Source organism: Primulina tabacum, chromosome 17 (assembly GCF_025594145.1).
Source record: "Primulina tabacum isolate GXHZ01 chromosome 17, ASM2559414v2, whole genome shotgun sequence".
Classification (NCBI taxonomy): Eukaryota; Viridiplantae; Streptophyta; class Magnoliopsida; order Lamiales; family Gesneriaceae; genus Primulina; species Primulina tabacum.
The window spans coordinates 25475964-25494316 of NC_134566.1; the positions used below are offsets into that span (position 1 = coordinate 25475964).

Below are 18353 nucleotides of genomic sequence, written 5' to 3' on the forward strand. Positions count from 1 at the left end.
AAATTTCAATTTGTAATTTTAAATTGAATAATATATTTTTTATTTTTAATTATTGTATAAACATATAATGTAGATGTTCACTTAGAGTTATAATTTTTATGATAACTATAAGATATATATCATGTTTCCTATTTTACATAGTATGGTCACAGTAATTTAGTTTACAAAAGCATCACTTATTTTCTAGGGTTCTTTTTTAAATATATGCAAATCAAGGACATAATTGATAATTAATAATGTAAAACTTTGTAAATGGTCCACAAAACTACTCAGATACAAATTGAATCTAGTAACAATAAATAGATGTTAATAATAGTGTAATCATTATCAACATCATCGATATTTTTTTACCAATAAATTTTGTAATTTTATCATTATAAAAATATTAATATTCACATGATGTTTTCCGTTTATATATATATATATATATATATAAGTTGAATTGATTTTACTTTTTAGATATAGATATTAATATAAGTTTAATAATAAGTTGAATTAATTTTACTTTTTAGATATAGATATTAATATAAGTATAGACACATACACACAAAGATATTACTAATAAAAAAATTAAATTGATTTTACATTTATGTCCTCTTTTAGGACTATTCAAATATATATTATTATTTTAATAAATCTCTTGAGATATCTCTATTATCTCCAACGAAACATATGTTTTCAAATTTTTGTTCTTTCTTAATAATTTAGATTTATTTGTAAATAAACATCCAATTATCTATGCACATTCAAATATATGTCATTATTTTTATAAATCACTTCAGATATCTTTCTTTATCTCCAACAAAACATATCTTAATAATTTAATTTTTTTTAATAAACATCCAAGTATCTTTTAGATAAATTTATGCAATAACTAAAATAAAAAAATAAATATATTATTTAATATAAAATCATAAAAATTGTTAAATTTTTAGAATTTTAATTATATCGTGAATCATATTAGAAATTTGAAAATTTTAAATGTGTCGTTATTTTGAAAAATGAATTACCAATTTATTAAAATTGAATTAATATTATTTAAATAAAAATAACATTTCCTTAAATATTTCATGTCAACTTATTTGTAGATGAAGTTTAATAATTATTGTTGACACTAGGTTAATATTTAAATTACAAACAATTTGCATTGAAAAATACTTATAGCATCCTGTCATAACTTGAAAAATTATTGTGTATAACATGTTATTTTCTTAAAACATGATTTAATTTCTGTGGGATATTTAAAAATTAACTTATTCAATGAGATAAAAATAATATAAATAATAGAAAATATTTAATCAATAATAAAAGTAGAATCTTTATATAATAGTGTAGATAATTATTACAAAACAGGGTCAATGGTGTAATAATATTTTCTAGATTAGTTAGATTATTTAATAAATTTATAATTAAATATCGACATGTGAAAGTCGGTTCGCATAAATCCAGGGAACTCACTCCCAAAACATGTACATGAATAGAAGAATAATAAATGAATTGTGGAAACGAAAAATCTTTACTATTTTAAGGCCGTAGAAAAATGAGAAATATTTAATAAAAAAAGGGGTAAAATGGAGAGACCTAAAGGCATGGAAACTATGGTAGCATCTACTTAAAACTTTGGTATTTCAACAATTTACAACTAAGCATTAGTGCATATTATCAGGTATGCCACCCGAAATTACACTCTCGTCGACTGACTTTGGACCCCCACATGATCTTGATACCGATTCAAAAAGCTTCTCAATCTCAGGCGCGCACCTTGTAAAAGACCGGCTCCAGAAATTGTATCGGGGATTCTGTTCAACAGGTAAAAGGGTTGATGATCGATCAATGCAGGGTAAAGGACCGTAGTTGGAAATTCGGTAAATCATTTTTTTGGGTTTGGGGTAAGATGCGCAATATATGATATGAAAGTGAAGTTTTCAGGCCACACTAGGTTTGGTTCGCCCAAGTAATATATACTGCAGCAAATAAACAAAGTGTACCTTGATGAGCTCAATAAACGTGATTAGAAGTCCCCAAGGATGAGGCCTATTAACAATTAGTCGTTCAAGTAGGACCCGGGTGATTTGCTCCTGAATATTTTCCTGCTCAATGTAAAATGAATATATTCATCAGCACCAAATCATCAAATTTTGCCATCCCTAATTGAAGCACTTTCTGAGCACTTAATTTCAAGAATTGACTCTCCCTGTCAAGTATGGCGCAGAAACTATAACGCACCTGATTTGATTCGTTAAACAGGTAAAGAAGGATGAAAGAGAAGTAATGAGTGTGGTTGTTTGGATAGCGTAACTGGTTCCCGATAGCATTCAAGAACAGGTAACGGCCCTCTGAGTCCAGATCAAGTATCAATGTCAGGAAAATGTCAAGAGCAGCACTAACCAAGAAAGCAGTCATGCTAGCCATGGACTGCGGGTATGGTGAAACTCTGGCTTGCGGCTGATGGATGGCCTACATCAAGATTCCAGAAGGTTTTTTATTTTTGAAATGAAAATGGGTAGGTAGGGAGACAAGTATCAAGCATGACGACAAAAGATAAAAGAGAGTATTTCCATTGATATTCTTCTCATTTGCTTACCTGCATTTATAAGGGTAAAACGAAGAAATAGCATACCTGCACCCCAACATAAAGGACAAGAGAGTTCATGAGAGGAACATTGTAACGACTCCCAGACCGAGCTCCTTCAGACGGAGTAAGCAAAATCTTCTGCTTCAACTCAGTAAGAAATGAAGACCCTTGCTGCCTTGTCTGTACATACAAAGACAAAAGGAAAACTAAGAACATGGATATTGAAGCATGAAGTTACGAAACATCTGGTTTAACACTGATCAATGGACAGCTACAAAAAGACGGCATCCCCTCCTTGTTTCCCAACTTGAACGTCGATGATACTCGTACACCACCCAGTACCCACACACTCAAGTCTACCCTATCAATATTGCCTCAAAATTGTGTTCAGTTTCTTCCAAGTTTACCTTGAGATACTCATCCACATCATTCTTGATCTGCTTTGCTTTAAGAGCTGCATCAACCTCAGAGAGAATTCGTGGTGTGTGACTGATTTCCGCCAGTAGGTCAATCTGAAAATATATACTATAACTCGGTTCAGAATTTAATCTACAAGCAAAACAGAATGCATAAAGAATAAGATCAAGTACAGACCTTTAGGTTGGGGGTAGATGGATCCGGCAACCTCATATTGCGAGGGAATGCACTTAGGATTATATTTCGCATCTGTATGCAACTTGGTGGAATGACATCACAGAAGCTGAAATGATAATCACAAAGGAACTCCGGGAAATCATGGAGTAGCACCAACAAGACCCTGAGTGTCCCTTTATAAAGAAATTGTATCTGAATGACATTAAAAACAAGAATTACCAAAAAGGATCCAATGATATTGTCATCTGTCGATAGCAGGAGCACCAAAACAGGAAAATTGTCATATGTAGACCTACCGACTCTCCCAGGTCAGCAAGTCTCAGGAATGGCTCCATGAACTGGAACAAGTCTACAAGAAGTCTATGAAAATAAGGCCATCCCTTCTGTGCATTTACCATGAGTAATTTTGGCATGAAACTTCTATGACTCACTAACTCGAGCCAAGCAAAGCTGAAAGCATGTTACAAAGTTAACTGTGACTAGAAAACACGTGATTTAGTAAAATCTATATCCACCAGCTTGCAGAGAGTAAATGAAGTGACTAGTAACTTGAAACATATATTTCCCAAGAATATGCAGAAGATCAATAATGAAGTGACCAATAACTTAGAATTTGAAGAAAGTACAATAGGTATTGCTCTGAATTTGGAATCAAATAATGTTGGTGTTGTATTAATGGGTGATGGTTTGATGATACAAGAAGGAAGTTCTGTAAAAGCAACAGGAAGAATTGCTCAGATACCAGTGAGTGAGGCTTATTTAGGTCGTGTTATAAACGCCCTGGCTAAACCTATTGATGGTAGAGGGGAAATTGCAGCTTATGAATCTCGATTAATTGAATCTCCCGCTCCAGGTATTATTTCCCGGCGTTCCGTATATGAGCCTCTTCAAACCGGGCTTATTGCTATTGATTCGATGAAAACAAATATTTCACTAATAGAGTAATGTACATTAGTCATTATCTTCTAATAATTAGTAAGGTACAAATTGGTTGTATGTGATGAATTTTCCTCCTAATATTTAAATTCTACCATACATCCCGCACCTTGCACGTGAAATATATGATCTCCATGCACAGTACCACGCCAATCGCTTTTAATATGCATGTTCTAAACTAGAGCATAAACTGAATCATAAAATATGCTGATGTAGAACAAATAGAGAGACCTGAACCCTGGAATCTTGAGAGGCTGAAGAGCATGGAAAGCATTTGCTAAAGCAGTCAAAACCTGCGTAAAAGACAAAGTTAATACCAGCCGGAACTAGCAGACAAACCTCAAAGTTAACATTTTGAAGTATACCCACAATCAGAAACAGACATCAAAGTCGAAGTAAATTCACAAGTAGAATAAGTGATGAGGTGCATGCCACATGCAGGGTACCTGGAAATTTGTGCCATCAAAAACTGGGTCCAAGGAACACAAATCCAACAACCAGTTAATAAACAACCTAAAATATGGCCTGGCATTAAACGAGGATGTCTTCTCTGCAGCATCTTTTTGAATAAACTTCACGGTGACAGCAAGAATCTGCAAGAACCACTAATTGAGTATTAAACCTAGATAAGCAACTAAAACTTTGATTCTTCCATCGTTTGAGGAGGGAAAGATACCTTAAGCAAAAGAGAGAGTTTACTAGGCCCTTGCTCAACAGGGAAAAACTGGAAAATAGCAAGAAATAGTAGTTAACAAACACAACAAGTACTAGAAAGAAAAGTCAAGATAATGATAGAAAATGAGAAGACAGTCAATGAAGGAGAGTAATATATAACCGAAAACATTGAATTTGGATCGCCCAAGAAATTGATGCTACCTTCAGAATTGAGAAGACCAATTTCGCATAGATGTCAATAGCAAGGAATGACAAAGGTTGTCCCACACGTGACTGGGAAGAGCTAGAATTGATCACCTCAGAAGATAAGCAGTGTGACACTGAAAGTTCCTGAAATTGAAGTATGTTGAATTCAAAATTCTTAAATCCATTTATAAATATTGTGACTGAAAATAAGAGGAACTTCACCGTGAGCCGGCGGAAAAAAATGCTCTGAGGTATCATCGCCAGTTAAGCAGGCCCCTCTGCTGTAAGTGTAAGACATAACAAGCGCAAGCTGTATCATTCGCTCCAGGAAGCTCACATATTTGGTACCACTCTGCAAACAGCATGGAGACCTATGCAGACAGCATAACCCAAAGGAGAAAAACTCAGTGTAGAAATATTCTTATAAATGTAATGTATTGTAAAATCTAAGAAATTTAAAGAAATAGTATTGCCCACTCTACGCCAAGTCTTTCTAAAGTGTAATAAAAATTTAACTTTTATTTCTCAAAGAAGCTAGTCAATAAAGCGTTAAAAACATAATTTGATTTGCATATCGAAGCTTGTTTAAAGCTTCCGAAAGACAAGAAAGGAAAGCAACAAATGCCAAACTTCAGAAACAACCTCGCAGTTACACATCAACCCAAAAACAACCAGCTTTCTTGATAGCAAAGCATAAAACCGCATGCAGAAACGAGTCAAATTTTCAGCAGAAGACAGAAAAGAGTAAAGTAGCTTCATTTGTTCTATATCCCCCCATTGGGTATGTTGAGTTGATGAAAGCCACACTCTATATCAAGTATTCTTGTTTTGAATCTAGAAGACAGTTTGAGACTTTAATGGTGGAAATGTTGAACATGAAGTAGTTAATAATATTCCAAGAATCATTTGGCCATAGACGACAAACAAAGAAGATGATGCTAATGCCAACAGCACGGCATTGACAGTGAGATGAAACACTAGTAGGGATAACAATACAGAGGTCACATAGACGTGCTGTTACAATAGATCTCAAGCATGATTTTAAAAGTAATTGCTAAACCCTTGGACATTGTCACTATCACTATCCAGCTGAATATAGAAATGAACAGGGTGAGAAAAGAATAGCACCACGAAAATTGATGATTTTAGAGAAAATCATTTAAAAGGACAAATTATTGCTAGTACCTGCTCATGCAGACCAGCGGGATCTGGTTCCACGGATTCTGTGGCCGAGTAGTCTTCGTTGCATGGCCCAGGTAGCCCAGCGGCCTGTTTCAGAACATAAATTTAATGTATAGGCATAAATATTGATTAATTGAAGGCGAGGAGCTGCAAGAAAAAAACCACTTCAAAAACCTTTTTGTCTTTAGATGATCTCATATTGTCTTCCTTCCCAACAATTACAGTAGGCAAGGTCGTAGGATTTGCAGTAGGGTTCTTAGCAATCTCAACTAGCTGTTGCAGTGACTCGGGAGATCCAGGCCTTGCAGCAAGCTTAAAAGTGACAAGAAAAAAATTGTCAGGATCACATGAGTGATATGTAGTATGCAAGACAAAAATGCAATACAAAAATGGAGTAAACTGAGTGCCTTTGCCAGAGCATCAACAAGATTGTGTAGTTCTGATATCACTTTAGAATCATTGACAACTATTGTTTGGATAAGAGAAATGGCAAATTCCGTGGCAGCCTCTGCAAGATAAACAGTGTGTGTTGCATTAATGTCACTGATATTGCTAGTGGAATTAAGCAATCAGACACATACTATTTCTTCCTGTATCAATTAGCTTTGCCATATAGACGTTGTACTCAGCAAGATTTAATAGTTCACTGCCAATAAGACCAACAGTGATATCCTTATTGAACTTCCGGTCCTCATCTGAGTACATTACCTGTCAAAACACAAAAATATTGAAATAAACACTTGCAGAATGCTATGTTTTATTATGAGAATTCTGAAAGACTCATCTGGGGGAAATGCATATTTGGTTTTGCTTTGGGAAAATTAAGTTGTTACCATAGGTGTCAAATTATAATAAAATTTTAAAATGGTATATTTTGGATTACGCTGGAACATAATGATAGAATATTTTGGGGTATTAGTTAAGAATTATATTGGAAACGCAAGGGTGCGAAAATTTGTTTTGAGGAGAAAAAAATAAACAATAGAATGTACTTGATTTATGGAAAAGGAAATTTATTTAGTATCGGGAAATAGAACCAAATATACACAGTACTTTTTCAAATAAATTAATGCAAACTTAATTTAAAAAGAAGTCGCCACAATTTTATATCGGCTTCTTATCTCTCCATTATTTCACGCCATTTGATCGATGTACAATACTACACACAAATTGGGATTGAATTGCGGCATGAAACCGAAGGTTCAGCATTATAGATCCTTAATATCCTACTGTATTACGATGTGGGAGCGCACAGGGAAATATTTGTGCTGTTCAGATTCATTTTGTGGGCTCCAGAGAAAGTCATCTAGATAAATAATTTCACAGAACTGTTTTGCTTGAAATGTAAGTTTAATATTGTCTAATGATGTTACCAAATCATGATATAAGATATTTTAAAATTCTAAAATCTAATACTTCAGGCTAAAACATAAAGATAACAATAGTCATTTTTGGAAGTAATGAAAGGTTGAATAAAAGTAATGATTTACGTAGGAGACGCGAAAATGCGGAAATACATACATGTTTAAATTTATTTGTGGGGACGAAAAATATTATGAGGAAATGATCAAAACAAGGGTAATACAACTATCAAGTTTGACAAAATAATCAAGCACCAAAAATAGAACAATTTCGAAATATGAAGTAAAACAATCCTAGAACCAGCGTTTGTCAAAGCCAGTCAGTCTAAAAATGCAAAAAACTATACCAAAATACTGTCGCAAAAAGAACTACCAACTCCAAGGTATCCGGCAAGATCATCAAATTTAATTAACTGTAATATAAAATCTAGTGACATACCCAACTAGTGAGCTCCTTAACAACAAGATTGCTAACATCACGAATGGCAGCCAAGATTGCTAGGTGAGCACTGACATGAGCTCGGTTTGCTGCCTTTTCATACAAGCCCTTGAAAGCCTACACAATTATTAGGAATTAACATATCAATATTTTATTTTTTTCAGGTATCAATCAAATAAGACTTCAGAGAATCACACCTCTTGAGCAACTGCCAGAGCAGCCTCATCTCGGATTATGCACCTGAGGACGACAGCAGGAACCTCAGCTATAACTCCCTGCAAACAAAAATAGGTACACTGGTAAAGAATCTGAATCATAAATATAAAAACGCTTGGACTGGAACAAATTTACAAACAATATGTGGGAAGAAACGAGAGAATTAACCCTTTTGGGAGGTAGGTAGTTACCTGGATTTCTGCTTCCTTGGCATCACTAATCAATAGATTTTCAAGCTGAAAAAGGAACAACGAAGAGACCATTATCAATGAATCAAAGCATAACATATTAATTCCTTTGCCACTACTTGGACACTTTATATTTTAACATTAAAATAGTCATCGAATCGATATCAAATACAAATACAAGAAGAAAAATTAGGATACCAAATTTACCTTCTCTGAAATAGTCTGGTACTTATCCAGTGCATCACCTGTGGTTAACAAAGGCTCCAAAACATTGCTTCCAAGATGGTCTGATGCCAAAGTTGGGATAACAGACTGCATCGAAGACTCTGGTTCCTGCAGATGTAGAATCCCACATAAGGTGATAATTTCACAACAGTAGAAGTACCACTTTCATAAAAATATCACTCACTTTTAAATAATTCGAAGGTCCTGTCAAATGCAATTCAGGTGTAGAAGTGAGGGGGAAAGTAGAAACATCATTTTCAAGACTTCGCAGAGTAGGAGTATCAACAGTCGCAATATGTGTGGAAGAAACACTGAAACATCCCCATAAGAGGGGAAATAAATTAGTTCTTTAATTGAAAGATCATGACAAAAAATAAAAGGAATAGAAATTAAAGAAACCTAGGAAGATGGGATGCATTGGCATCTAACTCCTCATAACCAATTTTCAGATGCTTGGGAATGGAGCTAATTCCCGCATTTGCAATGCCAGATGTATAAATGCCAGTAGTTATTTGGTCAGATGTGGATGCAAATTGCCGAGAGAAAGCCCCACTGCCAGATGAAGTAATGGGAACAGTAGGTACAGCATTTGAACCCTGACTGGACCAATTCTGCCACGGCAACCGTGCAAAATCCTATTTAAAATAAACACCAAGGGAATCATCATCAGTATAATCCAATGAACCAATTTGACTGATTTTCTGAGGCATGCGCCAAAGCAATCCACCTCATAAACACGCTGCTGCGAATGTGACAGGCGTCCAGGTTTTGGGCGAAGGGCATCCGGTAAAACACCCGTTTGACCTTGGGCATACATGCTAGAGTCAAAATATGTGAGACCAGCACCCTCTCTATGTTTCCTCCTGATAGTAAGTTGCTGGGCAATTTCCCCATCAATAGTTTGAATTGCCTGCCATGGTATTATGATGCAACAAGGCAACAACAGCAAATAAAGGAAGTCAACTCCAATCCAATAAATATTATTGTTGCAAGAAGTCATTGAAGTTATAATACTAAATCATGCTATCATTATTTGCACAAGTGAATAGTGAGTAGTTCCTGTGTATTAATGAGAGAACCGGCATATAATATTGGAAACCACATCAAAACAAAGTCCTAGAATTAGTGACTTTTTAGCATCTACCATGTTTTTTGTATATTTAAAAATCCTCTTCATTTTCTCCCTCCATAACTCCCACCTATTCACCCCCCATGTTTCCCTCTTTGTCAAGGTTGAACAACATTCTTGTACGAAAGTTTCTAGTCCATGATTTCCATCAGAAAAATGGAACAACAATATATAACATTATAAACACAACATTTATCAGTAGAAACAAAAGCATGCCAATAAACATTAGATTTCATCAACTCAGGTATTAAAAATGAAGACAAGTTTTATCTCAAAGAAAAAAATTGACCAAGAAAACTCAGAAAAAACAGGTAGGCAGTGTAAAGATGTCAAACTTGGAATATTCAGAAACTTTTGTAGTTACAAGGATCATCAATACATCTAACCTTTTCTGTGGCAGCTTGTTCAATCACCGCACAGCCGAGGTCCAGATTGTCATTGGTCACAAGTTGAATTGCTTGCTCTAAAAGTTCACTCGATATGCTCAAGCCCTGAAGCAAACCCCTAAGCTGGCTTGATATTGAACCACGCAAAGGTTCCTGATAGTAACAAAATAAATCTTAAAACACGTGCAATGTACAACCTAGAGAATACAACCCAGTGGAGTCTTACTTTGAACCAAGCAGTGTAGCAAAACTAGTCATGTACAGGTGGGAGGATCGTGATCGTTCTAGCAACAAAGCAGTAGACGAGGTAAAAATCAAGCAAAAGTTGTTTCTAAAATATGGGTGGATAGGAGGGGGACTTGTGTACGTATGACAGAGAGAACTAGAAATGCTAGCTATCTGCTGGAAGTGAAGTTGGAAAGCTTACATTGGCTTTGGTCGAAATTGTGGGAATACATTAACAAACCACAGGCATGTTCGAAGTTTAACCGATTTAGAGGGAAGGAAGCAATATTATCTATGCAGAAAATTGTCAATGGCCAGGGCAGCTATCTAGAAGTCACTAAATTTGTTTGGATGGGCAAGGGGCAGCGCATCGTCATACCAAGTGGTCGGTATGAGGGGGATGGAAACATGGTTTGCCGGAACGGTTGCGGTGCTTGGAACGGCAACTACCGTTCCAGTTCCAATGTTATGTTGCGGAACGGTTGCGGAACGCTTGTATAAAAAAATTAATAAATTCTAAAAATTGGTAAAAAAATTTAAATATAAATTACATCATACTAAAAAATAAAATATATGAAGTTATTACAAATTAATATATCAATACAAAACTATTTTACAATAATAACACAATAAGAAATACACACTAAAAATTATAACATACCAAAGCTAATACCATGAAGAGTGACGCGGAGGAGCGAAATAAGTGTTATATTCTTCATCAGTATCTCGTAGATTAAATTGATTTCGAACATTTGGATATTGACGTGATTGTCCATAGGGATATTGATTAGATTGAGATGACGAAAGATCATTAAAATGGGATGACTGATTTTGTAATAGTGTTTCGTCACGACGATTATAGTATCTGAATCCACGATACACAGTAGAACTATCAGCTGTACTTGAAGATCTATACTCGGGACCATGACGTCCAACACCACGCCATATAGATGATGAAGATTCATTGTATCTATCACCAATATATTGAGACGATCCATAATCAAATCCACGATGTCTAATTCCATGTGTACCAGATGTTGAAAAATCAAATGATCTATCAAAAGAATCGTGTCTAGAATTATAATTACCCTGATATCCATATCCACCTGATTGATATGCAGTCGGATCATACCCAACATGCTGAGAGTCCCAATTGTAACTCATCGATCCATAAATATCTGTCATTTGAATTTGTCGATTTTCCCCCAATCCAAGACATCTTATATGTTCTTCGACACCATGTATGGTTGAGTAAAATTAGCTGAATGTTCTTTATCACTAGCACTAGAGAATTCTGATAAACTTTCCAAGAAACAACGTTGTTCCTCAATTCCAGGACGGTAACCATGATCTGTATATTGTGTTGCATAATAATTTTGATAAACTTCGGGCCACTTTTGGCTCGTCTTCCCTAATGATTTGAACAAAACTCAAAACATGAAAGTTATAGCCTTATATCTTATCTTTCTAATGGAAGTGGTCCTCACAACAATTGGATCAATATACAAGACATTATACTAAAAACCACAACTACTGCAACATTTCCCGTTCCACTCCGCCGTTCCGTTCCGCATCGCCGTTTAATCGCCGCTAAAACGTCGAAGAACAGCGCTACAAAACAATCACCACTTTGCCCTGGAACTTTGGAACGGCGGTCACCGTTTCCGTTCCGCAACGACCGTTCCGACCGTTTAACGGCCGTTCCGGCGAACCATGGGTGGAAATGTGTTGCAAACTATTTGTCCAAATTTATTCAGAAAAAGAGGGGCAATGGAATGCATACAAGAGAAAACAAAAAGCTTTTGGAACAATCACCAAAGACTGGAAAATTCATTCCGAATCCAACCGACTCGGGGAACATAAGACGCCTACGAACACTTTCAGTCGTGCTTGGTTAAGAATTGGAATAAAGCACTTATTATAACAAGGGAGTGTGTTAATATATCGTGGGAATTGGTGCGTGTGACTCTTGGGAAGGCAGTTAAGAGACATTGAAATATTTCCATTTCAAGCCAACAAAGCAGTCTGTTGCCAAATAACGAAGAGGATGCCTCCTTTTATTTGAAATTAGAGATTTTCTCTGGAGAAGAGGGTTACCTTGACAGAGAAATTATTGGGCACGATCGGAATGTCAAGATTTGAGTATGGAGAACAAGTGTGACTCGAAAGTTTCTTATGAAGAAGTTATGTATAGTAAAATTTGTTTCATAGATAGAGGAGCTTCTCAATAATGTGCAAGAACGTATCAAGACCTTAACAGAGATAAAGAAAGTGCAAGAAAATGACAAATCGAGAGAACGAACTTGTGAATCTGAACCTTTGTTTGGAGGTCGACAAATTAAAATTCTTAAAAAGCTAAGTCCTAAAGGTGTCGCTGATTTCAAGAAAGGTGCTATCAAATGAGTGAATAAAATTGCGACCGAAGTGGTACAATGTTCTAATCAAGAGAAGGAAAGTAGGAAGAATGGACAGAAGTTTGAGATTTTTATAGTAGGAAAAGTTAAAGGAACATAGTGGTGCAGTTCTTTCAAGAGATGGAGATGATCCAAAGAATAATTCCTTGAGGGAGGGAATAGAGATGCTAGATGGGGAGACATGGTAAATGGGAGAATCAACTAATCAAGGATGTGATTGATGATGATTCAGATGAAGGTTGTGACTAGTGAATTAGAGTCATATTTCAGCAAGTTCGGATGAGTCGACACCACACTCTTTGGGATTCGAGGACCTAGGGGGCATTTTTGCACCATCTCCGAGCAAGGTATGCACTTTACCCAAACCTTCTTATTTTGACCACTCTTCATTCCCTTATGTTCCATTGTCAATCTCATCGGTGCTTATGGCAGGAGGGGAAGAGGTTCTGGGGGGGAGTGGAATACAATATTGGGTGAAGAGTCGGGTTTATCGGGGAACATCTTCTTAGGGCCTGAATATAGGACGAGCTTAAAAGGGGGAAGGGTGGGTCCGGAGTTGCGGACAGATGAGTTGGAGGGCGAACAAGATTGTCTTTCTAAGATGGGCATAAAGAAGGTGGAGTTATTGAATGGAAAGAAAGTAAAAATGATGGTAGAGAGGAACAATTTTGAGAAATGGTCGTCACAATAGGGTGACACAGTGAATAGATGAAAATATTTTCATGGAACATCAGGGGTGGAGGTTCAGCTACGCGTATGGGATTGATTCATGTAGTTTTAGTTAAGGAGAGGCCAGATTAAGTTGTTTTGCAAGAAATCAAAAGAGAGATGGTCGAATGGAAATTTATTACTAGTGTGTGGGAATCAAGGTTTGTGGAGGGGGTTATTTTACCAGCAGTAGGTCGGTCAGGGGGTATTTTGGTTATGTGGGATCCAAGGGTGAATTCAGTTAAGGACAATTTGATTGGGAAATTCTCGGTCTCGGTCTGCATTCAAAAGGATAATGATGATGATTGGTGGTTTACGGCAGTGTATAGTCTATGCAAACCACGGTTGAGACAAAAAATTTGGGATGAATTGGCAGGATTGAGAGTTTGTGTAGGGAGACATGGTGCTTGGGGGAAGATCTTAATGTTGTGAGATCATTAAGCGAAAAATTGAATAGCCGATCCCATACATCGAGGATGTCTTGCTTTGATTCCTTGATACAGGAATTGGAGTTGTGCGATACACCTTTACTGAATGAAAAATTCACTTGGTCGAATTTAAGGGACTCACCCATTTGCTGCAGATTGGATAGGTTCTTGTTCATGGTGGGATGGACTGAAATATACCCTAGACAAACGGTTCTTCCAAGAATTACCTAGGATCACTTTCCAGTTATTTTGGACTCGGAAAAGATTGAGTACCATCACCTTCTAGATTTGAGAATGTGGTTGAGGCACGAGAGCTTTAAAGCATCAGTCTTGTCATGGTGGAATAATGCAAAATTTCAAGGATGGGATGGATATAAATTTATTAACAAACTCAAGGCTGTGGAAGGAGACATTTGAAGATGGAATGAGAGGTTTTTGGGATGGTGGAAGTGAAATTGACAAAGTTGAGAGAAAAAAGCAGAAAGCTGGAAGAATTAGAGAGTGAGAGGCGGAGATCTTAAGAAGTATCAAATGAAAGAAAGGAAGCAAGATGGTAGTTAGAAGAAATGGTGTGTCGAAAGAATCAGATTAACAACCAAAAAGTAAGGTCAAATAGATTAAAGAAAGGAATCATAATACAAAGTTTTTTCACTCGTTTTTGAACCAACGGAGGAGTAAGGCTGCCATTAATAGATTGGAAAGAGATGATGGATCGATTACTATTGATGTGGATGAAATTGTCTCCATCAATGTAAAGTTTTTTAAGAAGTTGTATTGCAAGTCAGACACGAGGGTTGGGGTATTGAAGGACTGAAGTGGTGCCCCATTGATGGAGAACTGAGTTGAGATCTAGAAAAACCTTTCTTAGAAGAGGAGGTAAAGAAGGCGGTGTTTGAGTGTGATCGATGTAAGACTCTGGGATAGGACGGTTTTATCTTGGCGTTTTTTCAAGAGTGTTGGGATATCGTTAAAAGAGGTTTAATGAAGGTTCTCATTGAATTTTTTGGCGGAATTATAAATGGTGTTACCAATGAAACGTACCTATGTTTGATCCGAAAGAAACATGATTCGATCAAGGTTAAGGACTTCAGACCGATCAGCCTTACGACAAGCTTGTATAATATAATAGCTAAAGTGTTAACTGCAATGATTAAAAACGTGTTGTCAGACACTATATCAGAATCTTAAGACTACTTTTGTTGAGGGAAGACAGATACTCTATTGTTGTCTTATTTCAAATTAACTATTGGAAGAGGGAATGAGGAAGAAGAAGAAAGGATAGGTTTTCAAGGTTGACTTCGATAAAGCATACTACAATGTAGATTGGGATTTTTTGGATTTTGTATTGAGGAATAAGGGGTTTGAAGCGAGATGGAAAAGGTGGATCAAAGGATGTGTATCGAATGTATCATTTTCTATTATGATTAATGGGAGGTCAAGGGTCAAATTTAATGCACAGAAAGGGCTTAGACAAGGTGATCCTTTGTCTCTTTTTTGTTTAACTTGGTAGTGTGTGTTGGGGAGGTTGATTGAAAAAGCTAAGGACAGAGATTTAATCAGAGGGATCGAGGTTGGTAGAGACAAGATTGAGATATCTCCAATTCAGATCATATCAGATTTTTTGTGGAAGTTGTGAGGTCATTTTACAATATGTCTGGGTTAAAAATTAACTGGGAACAAGAGTGCTTTGTTGGGCATCCAATGTGAAGAAGAAGAAGAAGAAGTTGAACAGTTAGCTAAGCAAATTGGATGTGGTAAGGAGAAGTGGCTGATTAAGTATTTAGGAGTGCCTCTAGGAGGAAATCCATTACAAGTTTCGTTTTGGGAATCTATTGACTAAGATGTCGAAAAAGTTGGCAAGTTAGAACGGAGCATTTCTGTCAAGAGGGGAAAGGAAACGCTGATTGCATCAAACGCATAGCCAATTTATTACGTCTCTTTCTAGGGTACCAAAAAGAATAACGGATGCATGGGAGAAAATTTCAAGGAATTTTCTTTGTGATGGAGCTAATGGTGATGCACATAGTCATTTGGTTGCCTGGGAACATGTGTGCAAGCATAAAGATAAGGGGGATTGGGTATTGGGAGTATTGTTTTGAGAAACAAGGCTATGTTGGGGAAATGGAAAATGGAAGTTTATTTTCTGATCTTACCCGACTTTTCAACAATTAGTGAGGATAAAGGTTAGAGAAGGTACCAAAGCTAGGTTTTGGGAAGACAGATGGTGGGGAGATTCTTCTTTTAGGGATCTTTACCCATCTTTATTTCAACTTTCCGCGGTTCATAATATGCCTATATCCTATTTCTCTCACTTTGACAATTCTCGCCTTCCATATCATGGAACTTGCATTTTCGAAGGGTTTCGAGGGATAAGGAGTTATTAGATTTGACTGAGTTATTAGGTGAGTTAGATAGGATAAGGCTGATCAAAGGGTAGATGAAATCCTTCTTTACGTCATTCTTTCCCGATAGTAGCTTTCCTGCTTTTCCGTATTTCTATTTTATTTGAAGGTTTCAGTTCCAACAAAAATCCAAGTATTCTCGTGGACAACGATTCTGGGTAAGTTTCCTGATCTCGGAGATTATGCAAAAGAAGTGGCCCTCGTGTGCTATGTGCCCATATTGTTGTGTGTTATGTCGAAATGAGAGGGAAACGCAAGACCATATGCTCATTCATTCTGCATTCACGAACGGTTTGTGGGCTAGAGCTTTGAAAAAATTGGATTTGGTTTGAGTGGTATTGAAGTCAACGAAAGATTTATTCGCTATGGATCTTGAACGGCTACTTGACAACAGGGGAAGAATTTTTTGACAAATGATGGTTCATGGCATATTTTGGTCGGTGTAATTAGAGAAAAATCGAATAATTTTTTAAAATACAAAAGACAATATTGTCGAGCATTGAGATAAAATCAAGATCAAAATTGCTATGTGATTGGTGCTCATGAAGAATTTCATAATGTTTCAATATCATATTTATTGAGAGATTGGACTTTTGTGTATCATTGATAGGGCAACGAAATTATGTAGTTTTTGTTGACGGTGGATCACTAGTCCACTTATTGTAATTAATACCTTTTAAGTTATTAATAAAATATTGTTTCTTAATAAATAAATAAAAATTATGATTACAGTAATATTTAAAGGAAGACAAGTCTATCCTTACCTTGCATGTCACATGTGCTAGACTCCCAGCCAATCTTGCCACCATCAAATGTGCTGCGTTACGTATGAGGGTTTCATCATGCTCCAAAGCATAGTCCTGTCATCAGATAGAATGAATCTTTTATCTAGAACCTTTGGAATGCACACTGATACATAGATTGTTCAAATGTGTAAAGGAAATAATTCGTAAAAGCAAACCTTCAAAACAAGTTCCTTTGTTGTCTGAGTTGCAATAGAAACACTTCGCTGCACAATGCTGGACACTATCTCTGTGATAGCTCGATCCATGGAAATTGGAAGTACACTAAACCAAACAGAAATTCAAGTATACAACATGAAATACTGATTTTTAATGAAGTAGAATTGAACAATGAGTAAATTCTCTGACCTCTGGAAATTCAAGAACAGGCCCAATGCATGGAGCTTTTTATTGATAATAACTTGCTGTTCCATATTAGAGGCTGGCACAGGAATCTGAGAAAACGAATATCGCATATATCCGGTCAATAAATATTTGCCCACGACAGCTATCCAGCTACGGAAGCAAGAATTAAAAATTTAAGCAAACCTGGTTAACGGAAAACTTGGACTGTACTTGGGGAAGACATTGAGCAGAAGAAAGCTGATCTGTTACTCCCGGACTTGTCAACTTCTCATCGTCAGCCAATGAGCCAGATGTGGTATGAAGGGGAGCCACATACTGATAATAAACAATGTAAAATAACCTTAAAAATCCAAAAAGAATGTGTGCCCATGTTTCATGTAATTTAAGTAACAATCTACAAAGACTCACCTGAGATATGATATGTGAATGAGTACCCGGAAGAGGTGGAGTAACATCAAGCAGTTGCTCAACTTGGTTTAGTGTAGGTATTATTCCAGACTTCACCTCATTTACCATTTGAGGTTGTGAAGATCCTACTTCTTTATTGGAAAAATCAGGATTACCTTCAACTTCTCGAATTTTGTCTTTGAGAAGAGAAGTAGGTGTTACTTCTTTTAAATCTACACCAAGGTTCTTGAACAGGACCTAAAAGGAAATGAAAAGAAGATACCGAGAGAGTTCAGATTAGCACTTTGCCCCTCAAGGAAAATACCACTAGATTTATGCATAAGATTTACCTCTATATCAAACTTGAGATTTATTTTTAAATTAGGCATTGCATAAATCTCAACAAGCAATCCAAGTATACCCATTGTCCAAGGGTTTGGAGGTTGATAAGCAAGACTGTTAGAACATGGTTCTAGAATCTGGAGCAAAACCACAAAATAATGCAACATAATACCCTGATAAAGTGAACATCAACCATAAATCAAAGAG

At 36.3% G+C, this 18353-nt stretch overlaps 1 protein-coding gene across 1 annotated transcript in view; it reads right to left on the bottom strand.

Moving 5' to 3' along the window:
- Positions 1–1418: 1418 nt before the first annotated feature.
- LOC142530935 (uncharacterized) overlaps positions 1419–18353 on the bottom strand; it is a 30387-nt gene continuing 13452 nt past the window's right edge. Inside the window, 31 exon segments of the mRNA XM_075636870.1 lie at positions 1419–1799; positions 1989–2090; positions 2227–2457; positions 2621–2755; positions 2983–3087; positions 3170–3361; positions 3466–3619; positions 4337–4398; positions 4552–4698; positions 4782–4829; positions 4982–5110; positions 5189–5229; positions 5232–5337; positions 6152–6235; positions 6323–6460; positions 6556–6656; positions 6730–6856; positions 7949–8065; positions 8146–8223; positions 8356–8400; positions 8560–8685; positions 8762–8888; positions 8977–9212; positions 9305–9487; positions 10093–10245; positions 17034–17129; positions 17231–17336; positions 17421–17506; positions 17601–17732; positions 17826–18062; positions 18155–18283. Coding sequence (XP_075492985.1) covers positions 1650–1799; positions 1989–2090; positions 2227–2457; positions 2621–2755; positions 2983–3087; positions 3170–3361; positions 3466–3619; positions 4337–4398; positions 4552–4698; positions 4782–4829; positions 4982–5110; positions 5189–5229; positions 5232–5337; positions 6152–6235; positions 6323–6460; positions 6556–6656; positions 6730–6856; positions 7949–8065; positions 8146–8223; positions 8356–8400; positions 8560–8685; positions 8762–8888; positions 8977–9212; positions 9305–9487; positions 10093–10245; positions 17034–17129; positions 17231–17336; positions 17421–17506; positions 17601–17732; positions 17826–18062; positions 18155–18283 — 3903 coding nt within the window. The 3' untranslated portion in view covers positions 1419–1649.